General features: G+C 42.1%; 1 protein-coding gene across 1 annotated transcript in view; it reads left to right on the plus strand.

Annotated features, from left to right (window-relative positions):
• Positions 1–1278: 1278 nt before the first annotated feature.
• Mdfic (MyoD family inhibitor domain containing) overlaps positions 1279–16195 on the plus strand; it is an 83265-nt gene continuing 68348 nt past the window's right edge. The window contains exons 1-2 of the mRNA XM_048448981.3: positions 1279–1505; positions 1760–1956. Of these exons, the coding sequence (XP_048304938.3) occupies positions 1863–1956 (94 nt within the window). The 5' untranslated portion in view covers positions 1279–1505; positions 1760–1862. The remainder of the gene's footprint in view (positions 1506–1759; positions 1957–16195) is intronic.

A 16195-nucleotide genomic window follows, 5' to 3' on the forward strand; every position in this document is an offset into this window, starting at 1 on the left:
AGTGTAGACCCTTGACACACTCTCAAGAGAGTTAGGGCACCTTTTACAACGTGAATCTCCAAGTTGAATTACAAAGGAGGGGGGCATGCTTGTTAGCTGTAGGTCATTGAGTAAAATGTCATTTATCTTTCTGGGAGCAAAATCCAAATACCTGTCTTCAGAACCTTTGAAGGCTGAGTTCTCAGGGTAATTGAATTCAAGTTTGAACACACTGGTTCTTTATAGGGGAGAAATGGATCTTTTTCAGTCCGTTGAAAAGACCTGGAATCATCATTTTTTGAAGACAACATTGCTGGTGTATTAGTAATGACAGGACTAGAGAGAAGGTGAATCCACGAAGTTTCTTCAGTTTTGGTAACATGGGGGGACTCGTCTTGCCCTAGACAGTCCATCCCTAGGTGTGCTCTTTTGAGAGTTCCTCAACTGAATCCTGCATTTAACTCAACGAAAAAGCCAGTATTAGCCAGATAAAGTACTTTATACTTAATTCCTCTTGTGCATGGTCCCTTAGAGGCAGCTACAATCAGAACATTTCCTTTCTAAACCCACAGCTGACAAACTCTTCACTTGTGACCACAGTTTAACTTTTCACAGAGGACATGGATCCAGGGAGACATTCAGCCTGTAGTAGGACTGGTGTTCCCAAATATGTCACCCTTCCACACCTGGGTGCCGCCATGTGTGTATGGCAACTAACTGGTTTTACCGGATCAGGAATCCTGTTTGACAGTGGCAGTAAAGAAGTCAAAAGTAGGGCGAAGATGAGGAGATTAAACAAGGACCTGGGAACAGGGTTTTAAATACATAGGTTTTCATATTACTAGAAAAGTCTGAGTGAGTGCAAGAATACCTCCCCCCCCCCCCAACACACACACCCTTTCTAGGTTGCAAAGGTTGTTTCCTTGGGGCATTCCTGTAGATTCAATAGTCCTTTGGTGGGCAGGATTGAAAATGAAATTGGGGGAACTTTCTCGGCATTGTCTGGGGATTTCAGAACTGCCAAGGCCAGCTCCCTTTTTGTTTTTCCAAACCACCACGGACCTGGAGTGGAGAGCCTACACATCAGGCCGGTCCAGCTCTGGCCTCCTGACCCAGACAGATCCCTTCACAAGGGAGTGCAGGGCCAAGCCCAGGTCGAGCCGCCCCCAGTCGCGAGGCCTCCTGCCAAGAGTTCGAGGCCATTCCCATCCGGATGTGATGAAAGGGAACCACAGAGAGAGAAGTGTTTGAAGAGTGTAGGAGTGGCAGCCTGAGGGTGAAAGAGAGGCACGAGTGGATCCTAAAGTCCTCCCAGAGCGGGGCTGGCCAAACTGAGCTGGCTGGAGGGAGGGGGCGGAGTGCGCGGAGTCAGCGCCGGCGGCTGCCACCGTCGCGGCCACTGCTGCGTCTGGCCTTAGCCCGGGGCGGCGGAACGTGGTCAGGCTGGATGGGACCGCTTCCCGAGCTTTGCTGACTACCGGCGGCGGGAGGAAGGGGTTCAGATCGGCCTCGGAGGGGATGCCGAGGTAGGCGAAAGTTGCGCGTGGGGGAGGGGGTTCGGGTCCCCTCCCTCGGGTCGCTCTGCCTCCAAGGTCCCGGCGCGTCCCCTCCCGCCCCACGCGTCCCGCTCGCACCGTCCCCTAAACTGCTTTCAAATCCTAACTTCCCCGGGGTGGAGTTGGAGGAGGGACACAGAGGGGGAGGGAATGGCCCGCCGCGGCAGCGTGCTGCTCTCTCTAAAAACAGTTCGTCCTTCTGTCCCTTTTGCTTTTCCCGCCAGAAGCAGTCAGTTTCCTGCCCCCAACACCTAAGCTGCCGGGGTCGGTGTGCCCCGCGGGCGGCTGCAGGCGGCGGCGGCGCGGCGCGGGCTCGGAGCACAGCCCATGTCCGGTGCGGGCGAAGCCCTCGCTCCCGGGCCCGCGGGGCAGCAGTGCTCTGCCGAGGCGGGCGGCGGCCGGCTGACCTCCCCGGCCCTCGGTGAGTGAACGCTTGCTAATGGAGAGCTTCGGGGCTGGGGTTGCACGCACACCTACGGATGGGGTGGTGGTGGTAGTGGTGGTGCTCCGAGGACGGGGTCCAGTCTCACAGTTGTGAACTTTTGCACACTTTATGTTACTTAAACGAGTTTGCCCAGGAATCCTTGCCCCAGATCAACAACCGGATAGGAGGGCGGGGTCCTTGGTCCCTCCACTCCCCCTTTCTTGTGAGAAACAAGATGACTAGATGGCTTCTACCTTCTGCCTGTGCATTTTTTGGCCTGCATCTGGGGCTGGGGTGCGTGTGGAGGGAGCGGAGGTTTCGAACCCTTGGTTCTTTTAAGTTCTTATGTCCTTTTCTCATTCAGTGCTGTCTCTGCTCTCTAAACAAGCATGGGCTCTCCTCATCTTTCTGGTTCTTGTGAAGTACTCTGCCACCAGGTTAACCATTTGGGTTTCTGGGACCACTTGCTTTTGGAATGGCTCCTGCATATGTTTTTAATAACTTTTGTTTTGAAATAAACATGTTTTAAATGAATTGTGTTCCAGGAATGAATTAGGTCTTTTGTGTTCTTCCAAAGGGAAAAGGGTATTTTTGCTTCTGGGGAACTTCCATAACATTTTAAAACTTTGTATCTTATTTGAAGGTTATAAACTTCAGTTACTTACTGGTGGCAGAACCAGACTCGTGTTTCTCTTACTTTTTCCTGTAAGGGTAATTCAGATGAGGAGATTTCTGACTGGCATGCACCAGTTAACTTTTCCATGTCTCCAAAACTGCATGCTCTTGATTTTAAGCACAACTAAAATCTGCCTCTGACCCCCCAGGACTCCAATATATATTGTGTGTCTTAGGGGTTTTTGTTGTTGTTGTTGTTCTGGAAGTTGCTGTTCTAGCCGCAGCAGATAAAAACAGAAAACATCCAAGCTTGAATGGAGATGTTCTGGCATCTGGGCTGTTAAACTGAGTTATGTTTATCATTTTGTTTTAGAAGAGTGACTCATTTCTTTTCCTAAACAGACAGAATTCAAGTGATTAGCTGCAGAAAAGCAAAGAACTAGAAAATGGTAAACATATGTTTTCTCAGAAGCAGTCCATTTTACACGCATCGTATTCTCAACGCAATCGTTTCGCTGTCATGAAGTATGCCCTCAGTAGTCATATCGACTCGCTGATAGGCTGTTTATACTCCCTCTCGGGGCCATTCATCACTGTTGTTAAACAATGCTTAGGCAAAACATCAACATGAAACACCCATGGAAAACAATTTCACTTGGAAAGAGCTAATATGCGCAGTTTTCAGTGTTAATGCTATGAGGCTTTTAAATCAGCTGAAAGAAGTTGCCATGATACCTAGTGCACCTGTGCAATACAAAGCCGCTTGGCGTCACGTGGTCCCAGTATAAGAAGCCGGGCGTTTAAAAGGGCCTGAGGTTAAGTGTTGGCAAGATGCAGCATGCATATTGTCTCAATGGAAAATCAGTGTCCTGTTGTAGCTGAAAGTTAACCTTCCCCAAGTTTTCCTACCTTACTTTGTTTTAAAATTCCGTACTTTAAATTTAGTGAAAAAATATAATACTTTAAGGACATACACAGAAGATAATTTTGTAAAAAAATAACAAAATCAGCATGTCTTCTGCAGAATTAAGCATATGTATTATATGCACACTGTGTTCATATATATAAAATACTACACTGAGTGTGTGGCAATGGACTATCTATTAAGTAAATCCAAGAAATAACTCTTAAAAATTGAAATTTTTTAAATCTGGCTTGAACCCCTTAATCAAATTTTGGAATCAGTTTTATATTCTTCAAGATCGGTGTTGTTTGGAAATTTAGCAGAGTAACCCACTATGCTTTTCAACCTCAAACTGGAAAGATTTTTGTTACTGAGAGAACAGCCATGAACATTTACCTTTCTGTTGTGCCTCTGCATGCTTTTCTATTGCTTTGAAAGCATTATAGGTATCAAAACTCTTTCTGGTATATTGTGAAAGGCAGTCCAGAGTAAGGAGCTTGCCTATTGCTGGCCTTAAGTGTGAACCAGGACAGGTGGCTGATGAGTCAGTGGGATGAGGGACCAGGAGAGTTCCTGAGGCAGGAGATAGCCCTGCTTAGGTCTAGCTAAGTACCGCCACATGGGTTCCTATCTGCTGATGTCCCAAGGACTACTGAAACCTAGATGTGTATGTGTATTGCTTCATCATTTTATAGGAACTAATTGAGCACTTTTGTTTGTTTGTGATAAAGTAACCGCCATGTCTGGAGACTGGATGTTGCCCCTGGTTTGTTGTCCTGCTTTTGAAAACAGAAAGTTAATGCGTTTTGAAATGATTTTCCTGTTTACGATTGACCACACTGAGTTATGTTCCCATGCAAAATTCCTGGAGAAATGCCTCCGTAGGTAAAGGCAATTTAAGCCACTCTTGCTCTTGTTTTAAGAGAAAATGGGTTTGTATATATGATTCTTCTCGTTGGAATTTTGTTTCAATTAGCATTTAATGCTCTTTGTGTTATCACGCAGTGTTGTGGCGGAAAGAGCCTTTTAATTTCAAGTGTTTCCTTCATAAATTTGTGGTCTACGCATAGAAGTATCTTTAGAAATAATTCATTTCAATCTGTCTACTTTTAGATGAGGGAAAGAACTTTCAAAGAATTTAAGGGTCTTGCTCCATACAACGATTGCCCCACATACAGAGATTAACAAGAAGTCGGGTGGAGCACACATTGTAAAATATATGCCACTGTGATAAATGTGGTTGAAGGAGAGAATCAATACAAGCTTTTCACACGGGGCAGATGCACAGACGTTAATAGACTCTGGATATTGCGAGTCACTTGAGTCTGTTTCCATCCCAACCCCCACCCTGCTTCACTTGCCAAGATGTATGTAGACCATTGGACTCAGTGCTGGTATATACTTTAATGTGATAATGTGTGATTTAATGTACTCTTCTCTCTAGGGACAGTCCTCTGAGACTATTAGGCGGACTTTTCATAGCAGGATGCAAAATGCCAGTGAAGTTAATTAAAAATAATCTAAAATAGAAGCGAGGGAGAGGGCTCTTCAAGTTGAAACTGCGGAAGAAGAGCTCCGGCTTAGACGCTTAGCTGAGTTGTCGGGAGTTCATGACGCTAATCAGATTTCCTCTGGAGGAAGCCTGTTTATTTCAATTTATGTAATGTGAGTTTGTACATATCTGTACATGTTGCTTTATCCCTTTTAAAGATGCCGTTTCTCAGAATGTGTTATCTTTGGACAGCTTCTGTCATTGGTCTCCACAGAGCGATGATTTTGCCCCCAGGGAGACATTTGACAATATCTGGAGACTTGTTAGTTGGTCCTAATGTGGCAGTGTATGTTACCAACGTCTGGTGAGCCGAGGCCAGGGATACGGATCCTGATCGGCATCCTACAGGGCACTGGATAGCACATTCCCACAGTAATGAGTGACCTGGCCGAACGTCAATAATGGCTTAGACAGAAAAATCTCTGTCCTTATTTCTTGGGCGCCAGCAAGGATTTTGTCTTCACTCTGGTGCATAATCAGATTCTCCAGGCAGAAAACCACCAAATCTGCCCCTACATGAGTTCTTGGTGCTGCTAGATTGTACCCAAGGCGGCGGTCTATTAATTTACTCCCCCGACCCCCATCCGCCAAAAGACACATTATATTTACTTTTAAGATGAGAACAGTCTTTTCTTTTATACCCAGGGTGCGGGGATAGGCTGTGGGGAGTGGAATAGAGACTTCAAAACACTATAAAAACAAATTCAAAGTTTGTTACTCCATGCAAACTGTCTACTGATGCTCCTCCAAATTTTGGTTCAGTTTCTCAGTTCATTCTCAGAGTACTTTTGAGCTTCCAAATCATTTATTCTAAAATAAAGAAGGTCGTAAGTATTATAAAAAGAGATAGAAGAGGAACACTAAAAGCCTGCCATGATCAGTGGGATTCTGACATTCCATTTGCCACCTCAGCAGATCTCCTGTCTTGCATCCCTTCAGAACTTCCTGGAGAAACTACGCCAAGACACAGAAGATAGCCCTCAGCATTCACATGAGTCCTGTTCATTTGTATGCTGGACTCTTGGAATCTGTGCTCTGTTTTTTTCCTAGAAATAGTGGTAAACTATATTTAGCTCCCTAATAAATCTCCAAAAATTGTTGGAAATAAATTTTATTAAATTTTATTAAAACTTCCACACTTTTTATGATAAACCCCAGACAACTTAGTATTACAACACTGACAGCCACAGACAAATAATGAAGAATAAATGTAAACCCAGAAGAAGCTGTAGTAAAACATGTCTCACATATATATGCTTGAAGAAGGACAGAGAAAAGGAGGGAAATAGCTGAAGACTTGTCTGAATTTAAAGGGGATGTGGGGATGTTTTTAGGCACCTTGAAATCCAAAGTCCTAATTCTTTCATATGTATGAAGGGAGTAATGTTCAATTTATAAATTTAGTTCTAGGAGGGCAAGGCTTGTCAGCCTTGTGTTGTCTTTCCCTTTGTCAAAAAGAAGTAAATGCGTCAAAGAATGAAAATTGGAAAAAAAAAGTCCAAGAACAAAGGGACAGAAAGGAAGGGAAGGACGGAGTGAGTTCAAAGTGATAGACCTATACGTCAAAGTATTTGGAGAGTTGAGTTGCCTGAATTGAACAGTAGGAAAAACACATTTTATGGTTTATCCTGGTATGAACTGGACAAGTGGCTAGCATGTTTTAAAAAAAAAAAAACAACAAAGATAGATACTATAACAGAGGCACAAAGAAAGTCCAGCGACGGAAATTGGAATACACAAAGCATCTCTAGTTGAAGATTTGGCAAAATTGTCAAGAAAGTTGACTGTAACTTGGGCTCGAAGGCGTGGTGATAGGACTGAGTGCTGAGATGGTAGCCCGGGTGACTCACTCGGGAGGGCTGAGCACAGAGTGTTGGCTACACCAGACAGATAATTGCACGGAGCAGAAAATGATAGAGAAAACGACAAGGAGGCCTGCGTGCTGTCTGTGTTGAGGAACACGTACATTTTTCTTCTTGGCATTGGTGAGTCATTGAATGTTCTTTAGAAGAGCAAAGTAGAAGATATAATTTGGGTTTTTAGGGGAACAAACTTGATGGCAGTTCAAAGGGTGGTTTTGGAGATAGGGGCAAGAGTAGAAATGACAGTTATCTGGGAAGTCACTACAATAGCCTGGAAAAGAGTAGAAGACCCTGGACACCGAGGAAACTGATTTAAGAACAACAGTAGAAACAAGATGACCCGTGCTGACCTTTGAGAGCCTCTTGACTTTAACTTACCTTGATTCTTTTGAGTTCAGGTGCATTTTTCAGACATGTTAATAAATTCATCTTATCGTTATACTTATGCTATATGTAGTGTGGAAGCTGTTAAAAAGGTAGGAATTTAAGGAGTCTATAGATTTGCTCTGTCACTAGCATGGACAGCATGCAGGAATGTTGAGGTCTTGTTTTGTTGATGTTGGGTCCAGGGAACGTAGCATTGGTCATAGTCACCAATAAGAAGATAGGAGCCGGTTTTGTAACTAGATGGAGGTGATGGTCATGGGCTCTGGAGTAAGAATCTTGAGGAAGAGCTGCACCTTGGATGGAAGTTGAAAAACAACAACAACAACAAAAAGCACACAATGATGCTCCAGAAGTATTGAATATTTAGTGGTATATAGTGGCTACAGGAGGTAAACATTGTTATTTTTAAAGGACAAAGGACATGCATAGAATGTTTTCCCTAGGGTTGAGAATTCTCATGACACCTTACTGGGAAGCACGCTCAGGACAGAGGGATGGAAAGATAACTCGGGTTGGTTTGCGTGTGTGTTGTGGTAAGCACTTGCAGTTGAAAGAGCCAAATTCTAGAGATGCCTTAGAGAGTCGGGAATATTTTCCTTTGAAATGGTGTGGGAGAAAAGGATTAAGCTATAATCTGGAGAAAATTTGATATAGAGTCTATTGAAAGCCTAGATCTTCTCGTTAAAGTAGATCGTAATTTTTTTTATGAAGGCTAGGATGAGTCAAGACATTTGAGATTTGTGGGAAATTTTGAAAGCAGAAAATATTCAAAAGGGAATCAGTGCGATGTAACCCCCAGGCTGTCCAATAAGACTGAGGGCTTATCTAAGAATGGCTGGCATGAATTCTACTGGACATGGATCAGCATGGCTGATTGCCCTGCTCAGAAGAGGACTTGTGGGGGCTTGGGAATAGAAGCAGAGAGAATGGATTTTGGAATTGGCATAGGGCTCAAAGTTGTTGGGATTTCATACACAAAGGAAAAGAGATGGGAAATGGACAAATATCTCTAAAATAAGTGTAGGGGAATGTGTTTGTCCTCACTGATCTCCACTGCAGGCTGGTAGACGAGAAGGGCAGAGTATGGGAGGGAGAGGAAAATAGCTAGAGAGAGCTCCAGAGCTAGCAAGAACTACCACAGGCAGGTGAAGACTCCAGCTAAGTGACGGCTGCTTTGTTTGGTCAGTCTGCATTCAAGGATTTGATATATATGATCCAGTGACCTTTACAGGGATGTGAGGGAGGCTGTGGAATTTTGGGGCGTGTTAGGACTTTTCCTGTTTCTTTCAACCTTATTTCCTGGATCTGGTAGAGATGATTTCATGGAAAGAAAGCCAAATAACAGTGCACTTTACCAGTGTTTTATTTTTATAGTAATAAAAGGCCGGGTTAAAAAAAAAAGAAAGAAAAAACTAAGGAAACATCAGCTGACATAGTCTAAAGTTATACCATTTGAAAATGGAAAATTGTTTAGAACAATAACAAACAACAGGGAAAAATTCCATTGAACTGCATGAGATACTATCACCATTCTCTTGTATGAAGGCCGAAGGTAAATCAAGTGATTTCTGTTTCTATTCCTAAGTATTTGTGTTCAGCTTTTGTAAAAAAGACCACCGCTTTTGGACTGCCTGTTTCTAGACATTGGGACATTTTTTAAAGTTGGTGATTCACTGGGGACAGACTGAAGAAGTTGTAGGCTTTCTATTTCAGTCAGATATTGTATATATGAACCAGTATTTTAGATCTGTCCCCCTCCTTCCCTCTCCCTTCCCACTCTGTCCCTCTTGCCCACAGTAGCTCCTCAGGAAGGGACTTAAAGGTGTAGCTGTCCTTTCTCCTTAGGGTGAACATCCTGAAGGGAAATAACTCGTCAACCCTAAGCTTCTGAAGGAGTTATGAATTCTTGTTTGTAGATTCTATTACTGATCACTCAATATCCAGTAAGCCGGAAGTGCTACGAAGAGAGTTAATTTTAACCCGATTGCCATTTTGCTTGTGGTTTCTACTTGCAGTCTACTTCTGGTTTTCAGATTCACGCCCACATGATCTGGAGAAAGATGATTCACGTACATGTGCCTTCTGCTCGGTCTTTCTGTAGTCACAGACGTGAAGGTGGAAATGATTGCTTTACGCTAGCACATACATTTTAGTACTGACATTTGAACGGGGAAACCCTGACTCCAGGTGTTTTGTGTGCCTGCCATGCACAAGATCCCATGAAGGTGAAGAATGCTGATGTGCAGAGTTGCATGCAGAAGGCATATGCATGCTGGTGAAGGTGCATGAGAAGTATACCAAAGGGAACTGCACTCCTCATTTCCATATCATTTAAATCTTACAGCAAGGACATGTGACAGATTATTTGCCACCTGGGTGGTCTCATTTTGGAGTTTAGTTTTTCTTGACAATTAATTGGAAGAGACTCTCAAGATGGCAGGGAGGGCTTGGTTTTGTTGGGGTTGTGTTGCTAGTGACTTCAGTTGAAGAGTGAACAACACAGGCCTTGGGATTTATTTATTTACTCATTTATTTTGGTTTGAATTGTGAAGAGCTGCCACTCAACATAAGGCAACTTGTGGTCGAGCTGTTGTCAGGCACTCTGAGGCCGGAAGGTGATGTGCTCAGGAGCCACCTTGCCTCTGCTTGCCCTACCCAAAGCATAACTTTCCCGATCCTTCCTCATGATGGAGCGACATCTGAACTTTAGACCATTTATGAACATAGCTCTGCATCTTGTTTCATTACCTAAGTTATAAGCTTTCTTCTGAATAGTTTCACACCATTTCTCAGTAAGAAGTAAGGTAAGTTATCAAGCATGAGAAAACAGCATAGAATTTGACATTAAAGTAGGCAAGATGTTATTTTAACATGACCCCTCTGGTCATGGGGTCAATATGAAGTGTGGAAAGCAATTCTTTTTGTTGTGGTGGTTGTTGTTTGTTTAGCAAACAAATGTTTAACTTTTTTGTATGGACATATTAAAATAAGCAGCATAATCTAAGAACAGAAAATACAGATTCTTGATTGAGGAACAGTGTGTCGAGTTTGTCTGAGAGGAAAGTTCTTCTGGTTGGGAATGAATGAGATGGGTGGTCTGTGCCTCTATATTTGGGAGAAGTTGACGACTTGTCACTATCAGGAACGGCAACTGATTCATGTTGAAGGCAAGAAGAAAACTGGGAAGTAAAATGTTGCTGAGGTTTCTGTTCCTACCATTGCCCAAGACTGCAGGCTTCAGGAGGCAAACAGACAGGAAGAGATGAGATGCTGAGGGATTTAGGATAACTTAGGATTAGAGGCCTAGAGGTGTCTAGGATGAAAGAGCCAGACAGTGTCGTCATCTGGTAGGAGCTGATGGTGTGAAAGGTAAAGGAATGATGAAAATGGGCGGGTGGCCTTAAAGGAAAGAACAATGTAGCATCTTAGGGTTAGGGCTAAGAGGGATCCAAAGGTGGGTTAGTGAATTATTGGAGAGGCATCTGGTTTAGGCGTTAATGAGAATTAGCAGAGGCTATACCTTCTGACTTCAAGTCAAATCCCTATCAGTTCTTCTGAAGTGTAAGAAATCCATTTCAATATACTTTTAACTCATGCATCATAATTTTATTTGCGTCTTTACCAAACTTGAAATGGTCAACCCTGTTGCCCTGTCTTCTCCTACTTACTTATTTACTTCAAAGTCAGACTCTTTAGCTTTGAAATGCTGTTACAGATTAAACAACCCCTTTGGCTCATTGTTGAGTTCCAGTGGCCTTCATTCTTGTAAAAGTGCCAAATAAGGGTTCATTGCTTAACCAGAGAGCCAGAAAAGGAATGTGGTCCTGATCAAATAATCTGGAGCTAACAGAAAAGTTTTGAAAACGGAGACCACTGAACGAGTGACTCGAAAGGACGTTCCGTGCGTGAATAAAAATGTCACGATGACACTCATTATTCTGTACAAGGAGTACTCAGTAATAGTAATTTAAAAAGGAGAAACAAAGAAAAGAAAGGCAATCTTGCCAAGATTAAAGATGAGTGTGTATCATCATGATGACACAGGAGAAGATGGCAGGGTTTTATTTCGTAGTGTTCATGGACTCCTAAAGAAAGGAGCTAATATGTACACCACGTCTGTGGATTTCAGCAACCAGCTACATGAGTGTTTTCTGACAGGAGGGCTTCTAGGTAAGGTTAATATTGCTGTGCCCACAAGGGCAACTTGAATGCCAAGCCAGTGAATGAACTGCAGGTGTTTATCATAGGAGAGTGAGACCAAGAAACAATCTTAAAACTACAGCAGTCACATAAGGCAAGGATAAACCTTTACCTAGATTTGTTTATTAGTCAATTTTGCAACCCACACAATAAAACAAATCAGTGAAAGTTTTATGGGAGATGACTGTCTCTGGACATGTAGGAGGTCTTTGAGGAATGAGACTCCCAGCTGTAGGGCGCCGCTTCTGCTTTGGCTAGTTCCTTTCTCCTTAAAGACCAATGCTGGCATCGTTTGCCAGTTATTGGGGATGCTGGGTATTGAATGTTTTCATCTGAAGTTGTGTCATGAGTCACTCTGGAGACCTCTAAGACAGTAATGCTACATTCCACGAACTTTTGAATGTTTGGCTTTAGTGTGACTGTTCTTGGTCCAGTAACCATCGTTACACTTGAGAGTTTGGGAAAGCAGGAGCTTCTATGGTTCAGACAGGGTGAGATGTTTTAAAAGTATCTTCATTGGATTAGCAGTGTAAAGGTACTGGAGAATAAGATGCCAGAGGTAATATATTCTCTTCTCCTTATCAAATTTCTTTCCAACCCATCTCTTTTTAAAAGTGGACAGTGTGGGATCCTTCCCTCTGTCCCTCATTTACTGAGGTGCATTTTAAACTCCTGGTGAATTTTATACCTTCCTTTAATGTTCATATATAATCACTATTCCTACTTTTTCTGTAAATATTTTTTATTTCGCTTATGCATATCCTCCTTTGGCCACAGCAATAGGTAAGCTGCGCATGTTGATGTATATTGTCATTTATTTTTGCTTTGCTTTGTTCTTTCCACTTTGAATGTAATCACACATTAAGCTTCTGGATCCCTAAGAAACTTTTTGAAGGAATGTGTTTTAGATCATGCCGAAAAGTCTTGCCAGTTTGCAAAACCCTGATAATGACAAATTTATTGAATTGACTGAAACATTGGATTCAGTCCATAAACACTCATAATTTATCTGTGATTACATGCTTTTTCTTTTGTGTTTATAAAATAAAGAAAGTTTATGTATATACTTATTTAGGTGTTGCAATGTCTATGTGACCTTGATGTGGTTTTTGGATAAGGAGATTGTAATCCATTGAGAAGAGGATTAGACAAAGAAGGTTGGGTTTGCATTGTTCTCTAAGGTCTGTAGGTTGGACAGGGTTTTTTGTTTTTGTTTTTTTTTTTGTGTGTGTGTGTGTGTGTGTTTGTTTGGATCAGTGAGGAAGTGAAATTCCAAGCCCCAGGTCTTCCTGAGAACCGCCTTATCTTTGTTTTTTGTTTTTAAAGGTCACATGCCTCTGGGAAAAATATAGTCACAGAATTTCTCACTTTTCTTAGGGATTTTTGTATCAGATTTCTTATGATTTTCCAACTAGAATACACATATGTTCTCTGGGTTTTGAATGGAAAATCAAATAAAGCTAGTTGTATGATACAAGTTTTATAGATAAAGTACATGGGTATATAGGTTTGTAAATGCTGACAACATAGATATTTTGGTAACTGTCTCTGTTATAGATTATCGATTGAAGTATATGAGTCCTAACATGCAAAAGCCCCTGAATTTAACCACAGAGGTTTGTAATCTCTGTTCTGTAAAAATATAAGTACTTTGAACACTTATTAAGGTCTAGAGGGGTTTGTAAAGATAGTTTCCAAGCTCTGTCATTATTTAGACTTTCACTTAGTAAATAGATAGCATGCAGATATCAGGAGGAAAGCGTACTTGATGTTGGCTTTGTGAGTTTGCACATACCTTTGCCTAGCTCGGCAGAATACTTGAGATGATAGAACAATTAGAGAAAAATAAAAACAGAATCATAGAAACGGCTGAGGAAGACCCAGACTGCGTGGTACAGACTATGTCTGATACACGGATCCGGATTTGTCCGTGAAATGGACTTGTCATTTTTTTCTCCTCTTAGAACTGCCTTGTCCACAAATAGCACAACTTTAAAACTGACACAAACTGTCCCGGAGCAGTGCTTGTCCTTTCAGCCTACAGTCACGCAGTTTGTATGGAGCTTCAGGAAGGGACTGCCGAGTGGGTATTGTCCTCAACAGCTTCCCCAGGATGTTTTCGTAGCAGGATTTTGAAAGATGGTTACGCAACAACAACAACAAACAGCAAAACAAAACCGTGATTACCGCTGTGAATGAGCCATTACTATAAACAAGACGGGCGTCCGCATAGGTTGACATCACCTTATGGTCTAGGTACCGTGATTGCTCTGTTTAAAGATGAAGGATGTTAACAAGGAATAGCTTTCATGGGACTGACAGCATTAGCGGTGGTCCTCGTGGTGTAGCACACTGATCTCAAACCTGTGCTTCCGAGTGTCTCTCTAGTGCAGAGTACACATTAGGGAAATTGTGTTTGTCCTAGAGACCCTAAAGATAATCTTTTTTCTTGATAGGGAAGTATGCAGATATCTAAGATCGGAAAAAAATGGCATTATTCTTACTTCTTGGAAGGTTGTGTATGTCCAGAACTTTAGTGTGTCTTAAAGTTTAATCAAGCACCGTTGTACAATAACTTTACTAAGCCTAATTCCTTGTGAAGCAGCATTCTGTATTCTTTGTTTGTATTCTTTTGTTACCGTTGTTTGTTGAAAGCATTCAGCTATTAGGGCTGGAGAGGTGGCTTGGTGGATAAAGTGCTTGCTGTAGAAGCGTGAGGTTCTGAGTTTTGATGCTTAGAACTTACATTAAAGCTAGACATGGGGACACATTTGTGACCCCCAGCACTGCCGGGGGTGGACACAGGAGGGTTCTTGGTATCCCTGGCCAGCCATTGCTGCCAGGATAGTGAACTTCGGGTTCCATGAGACACCCCGCTTTAATAATAGATAAATAGTGGAAGAATTTTGTAGGAAAAATGTCTACATCCACACACATGGATGAGCAAACACACACACACACACACACACACACACACACACACGGGAAAGATAAACTATTGGAATAATATATTTGCTTGCATATAATCTGGTGGAAACATTCCTCTAATAGTTTGGGTAATCGTTTAATAGAAGCAGTTTAGCTCGCTAGTTCTGTCTACAAAAGACAGAAGGAAAACAAGACATAGATTACCTGATGACGTACTTGTGTTCAAAATAAAGAGCAAGCAACTGGTCTACCAGAGTAAGAGCAGACTGTGTTCCCGTGTGGTGTCAGTCCATACATTCTGGGAGAAGGGCGGAGTGAGCCAGGAGCTTTCTTTGGTGGAATCAGCTGAGCACAAGATCATCTCTGCCTCTGCCATTATCATCCTGTTTGACTTCAGTATCTGACTTGGAGACATGCTGTTTTCTCATCAGTAGGACTGATGTTTTCTTCCTAATTATATCACTGAGGGTTGTGAAGATCAACCAAATATTATATGTTAAAGTTCCCTGGAAATTCCCAGGACAGCACTGTAACTGCAAAAATTCATTAACATTTTTCTTTCAACAAAGCAAAGCATTTTCATTTTTCTCTTAAAAAAATACCGAACCACATATCAAGTAAATGACTCTTATAAATTTTACCTAAATTGTTATCGAATTCTTTTAATACCCTTAGATTTTTCTTTTCTATCATTAACTTTTCTTTCTTGTAGCTAACCAATTATTTAATTTCCCCAACTGTCTGAGATAAGTAGCGTTATCAAGATTTGAAATTTGGGTAATGCCAGCTAGGTAAGATATTATAGAATTTTAAGTTAAATATAAATTCTATTTACTTAAATCTTTCCCATGCTCCCTCAGCAAAAACAATTAAGATTGGAAGGGCTTGTCCATCACTATTCATGATGAACTTTAGAAAAAAAAACCAAAACCACCAAAGGGAATCGATCCTGCTATATAGATAGTCATCTTTGAGGAGGAGATAGTATGTTTAAATCGATCATTTAGGACTTATTTTATTCCTTTGACGTTTTCTTTAACTTAATTCACACTTGTTACTTTTCCTAAGCATTAAATCAAATCCAGTGTCTGCAAATTCTTCTGCGTCATGCATTCCAGTCTGAACACCCTGCAGCATGGATGGGATATTAGGGCGCCATTGCTTACCCTTGTACAGGGTCAGAGTCAGACACCCTGAGTGTGAGAAGGCCTTGGCAACATGGCACCTACATGTCCCCACATAGAGGAGGAGGAGACTAGGGCCCTGCCCTGCTCGCACAGCTGTGAGCCTTACAGCCAAAACTCTGACGCTGGGCAATTTCCGTCGCCTTCTGATTACTTCGTGTCGCTGGCTGAGATATTTGTTGTCAGGACATGGTCTCCTTCCTTATCCAAAGATTGCTTTTCATTTCCCTGTGCAGGGGGGGGGGCACTAAAAAGCTGGGCACACCCACAAGTATACCTCAATCCTTTGGCTCACGGTAGTTTTAAAAGGCTTTCAATTTATGGTACCTAAAATATATTTATTTTATCCCACACATCAGTAGAACTGAGTAATATTTTAAGTCATTCACGTTTGTATTTTCATACAAGTCTTTTCATGGAATTATGACTGTATGCAGATGGGTTAATTAGATGATTAGATCAACTTTGATGTTCTGATCCCTTGGAATCCTGTGTTGAGGAGACGAGTAATAAGATATGGATGGATATTCTTCCATTTTGACATCACCATTCCACCCACCAAAGTCACCTGGACTAGATCCTCGAAGGTTGGGCGTCTGTGCAT

Source organism: Myodes glareolus, chromosome 25 (genome assembly GCF_982192425.1).
Source record: "Myodes glareolus chromosome 25, mMyoGla1.1, whole genome shotgun sequence".
Classification (NCBI taxonomy): domain Eukaryota; kingdom Metazoa; phylum Chordata; class Mammalia; order Rodentia; family Cricetidae; genus Myodes; species Myodes glareolus.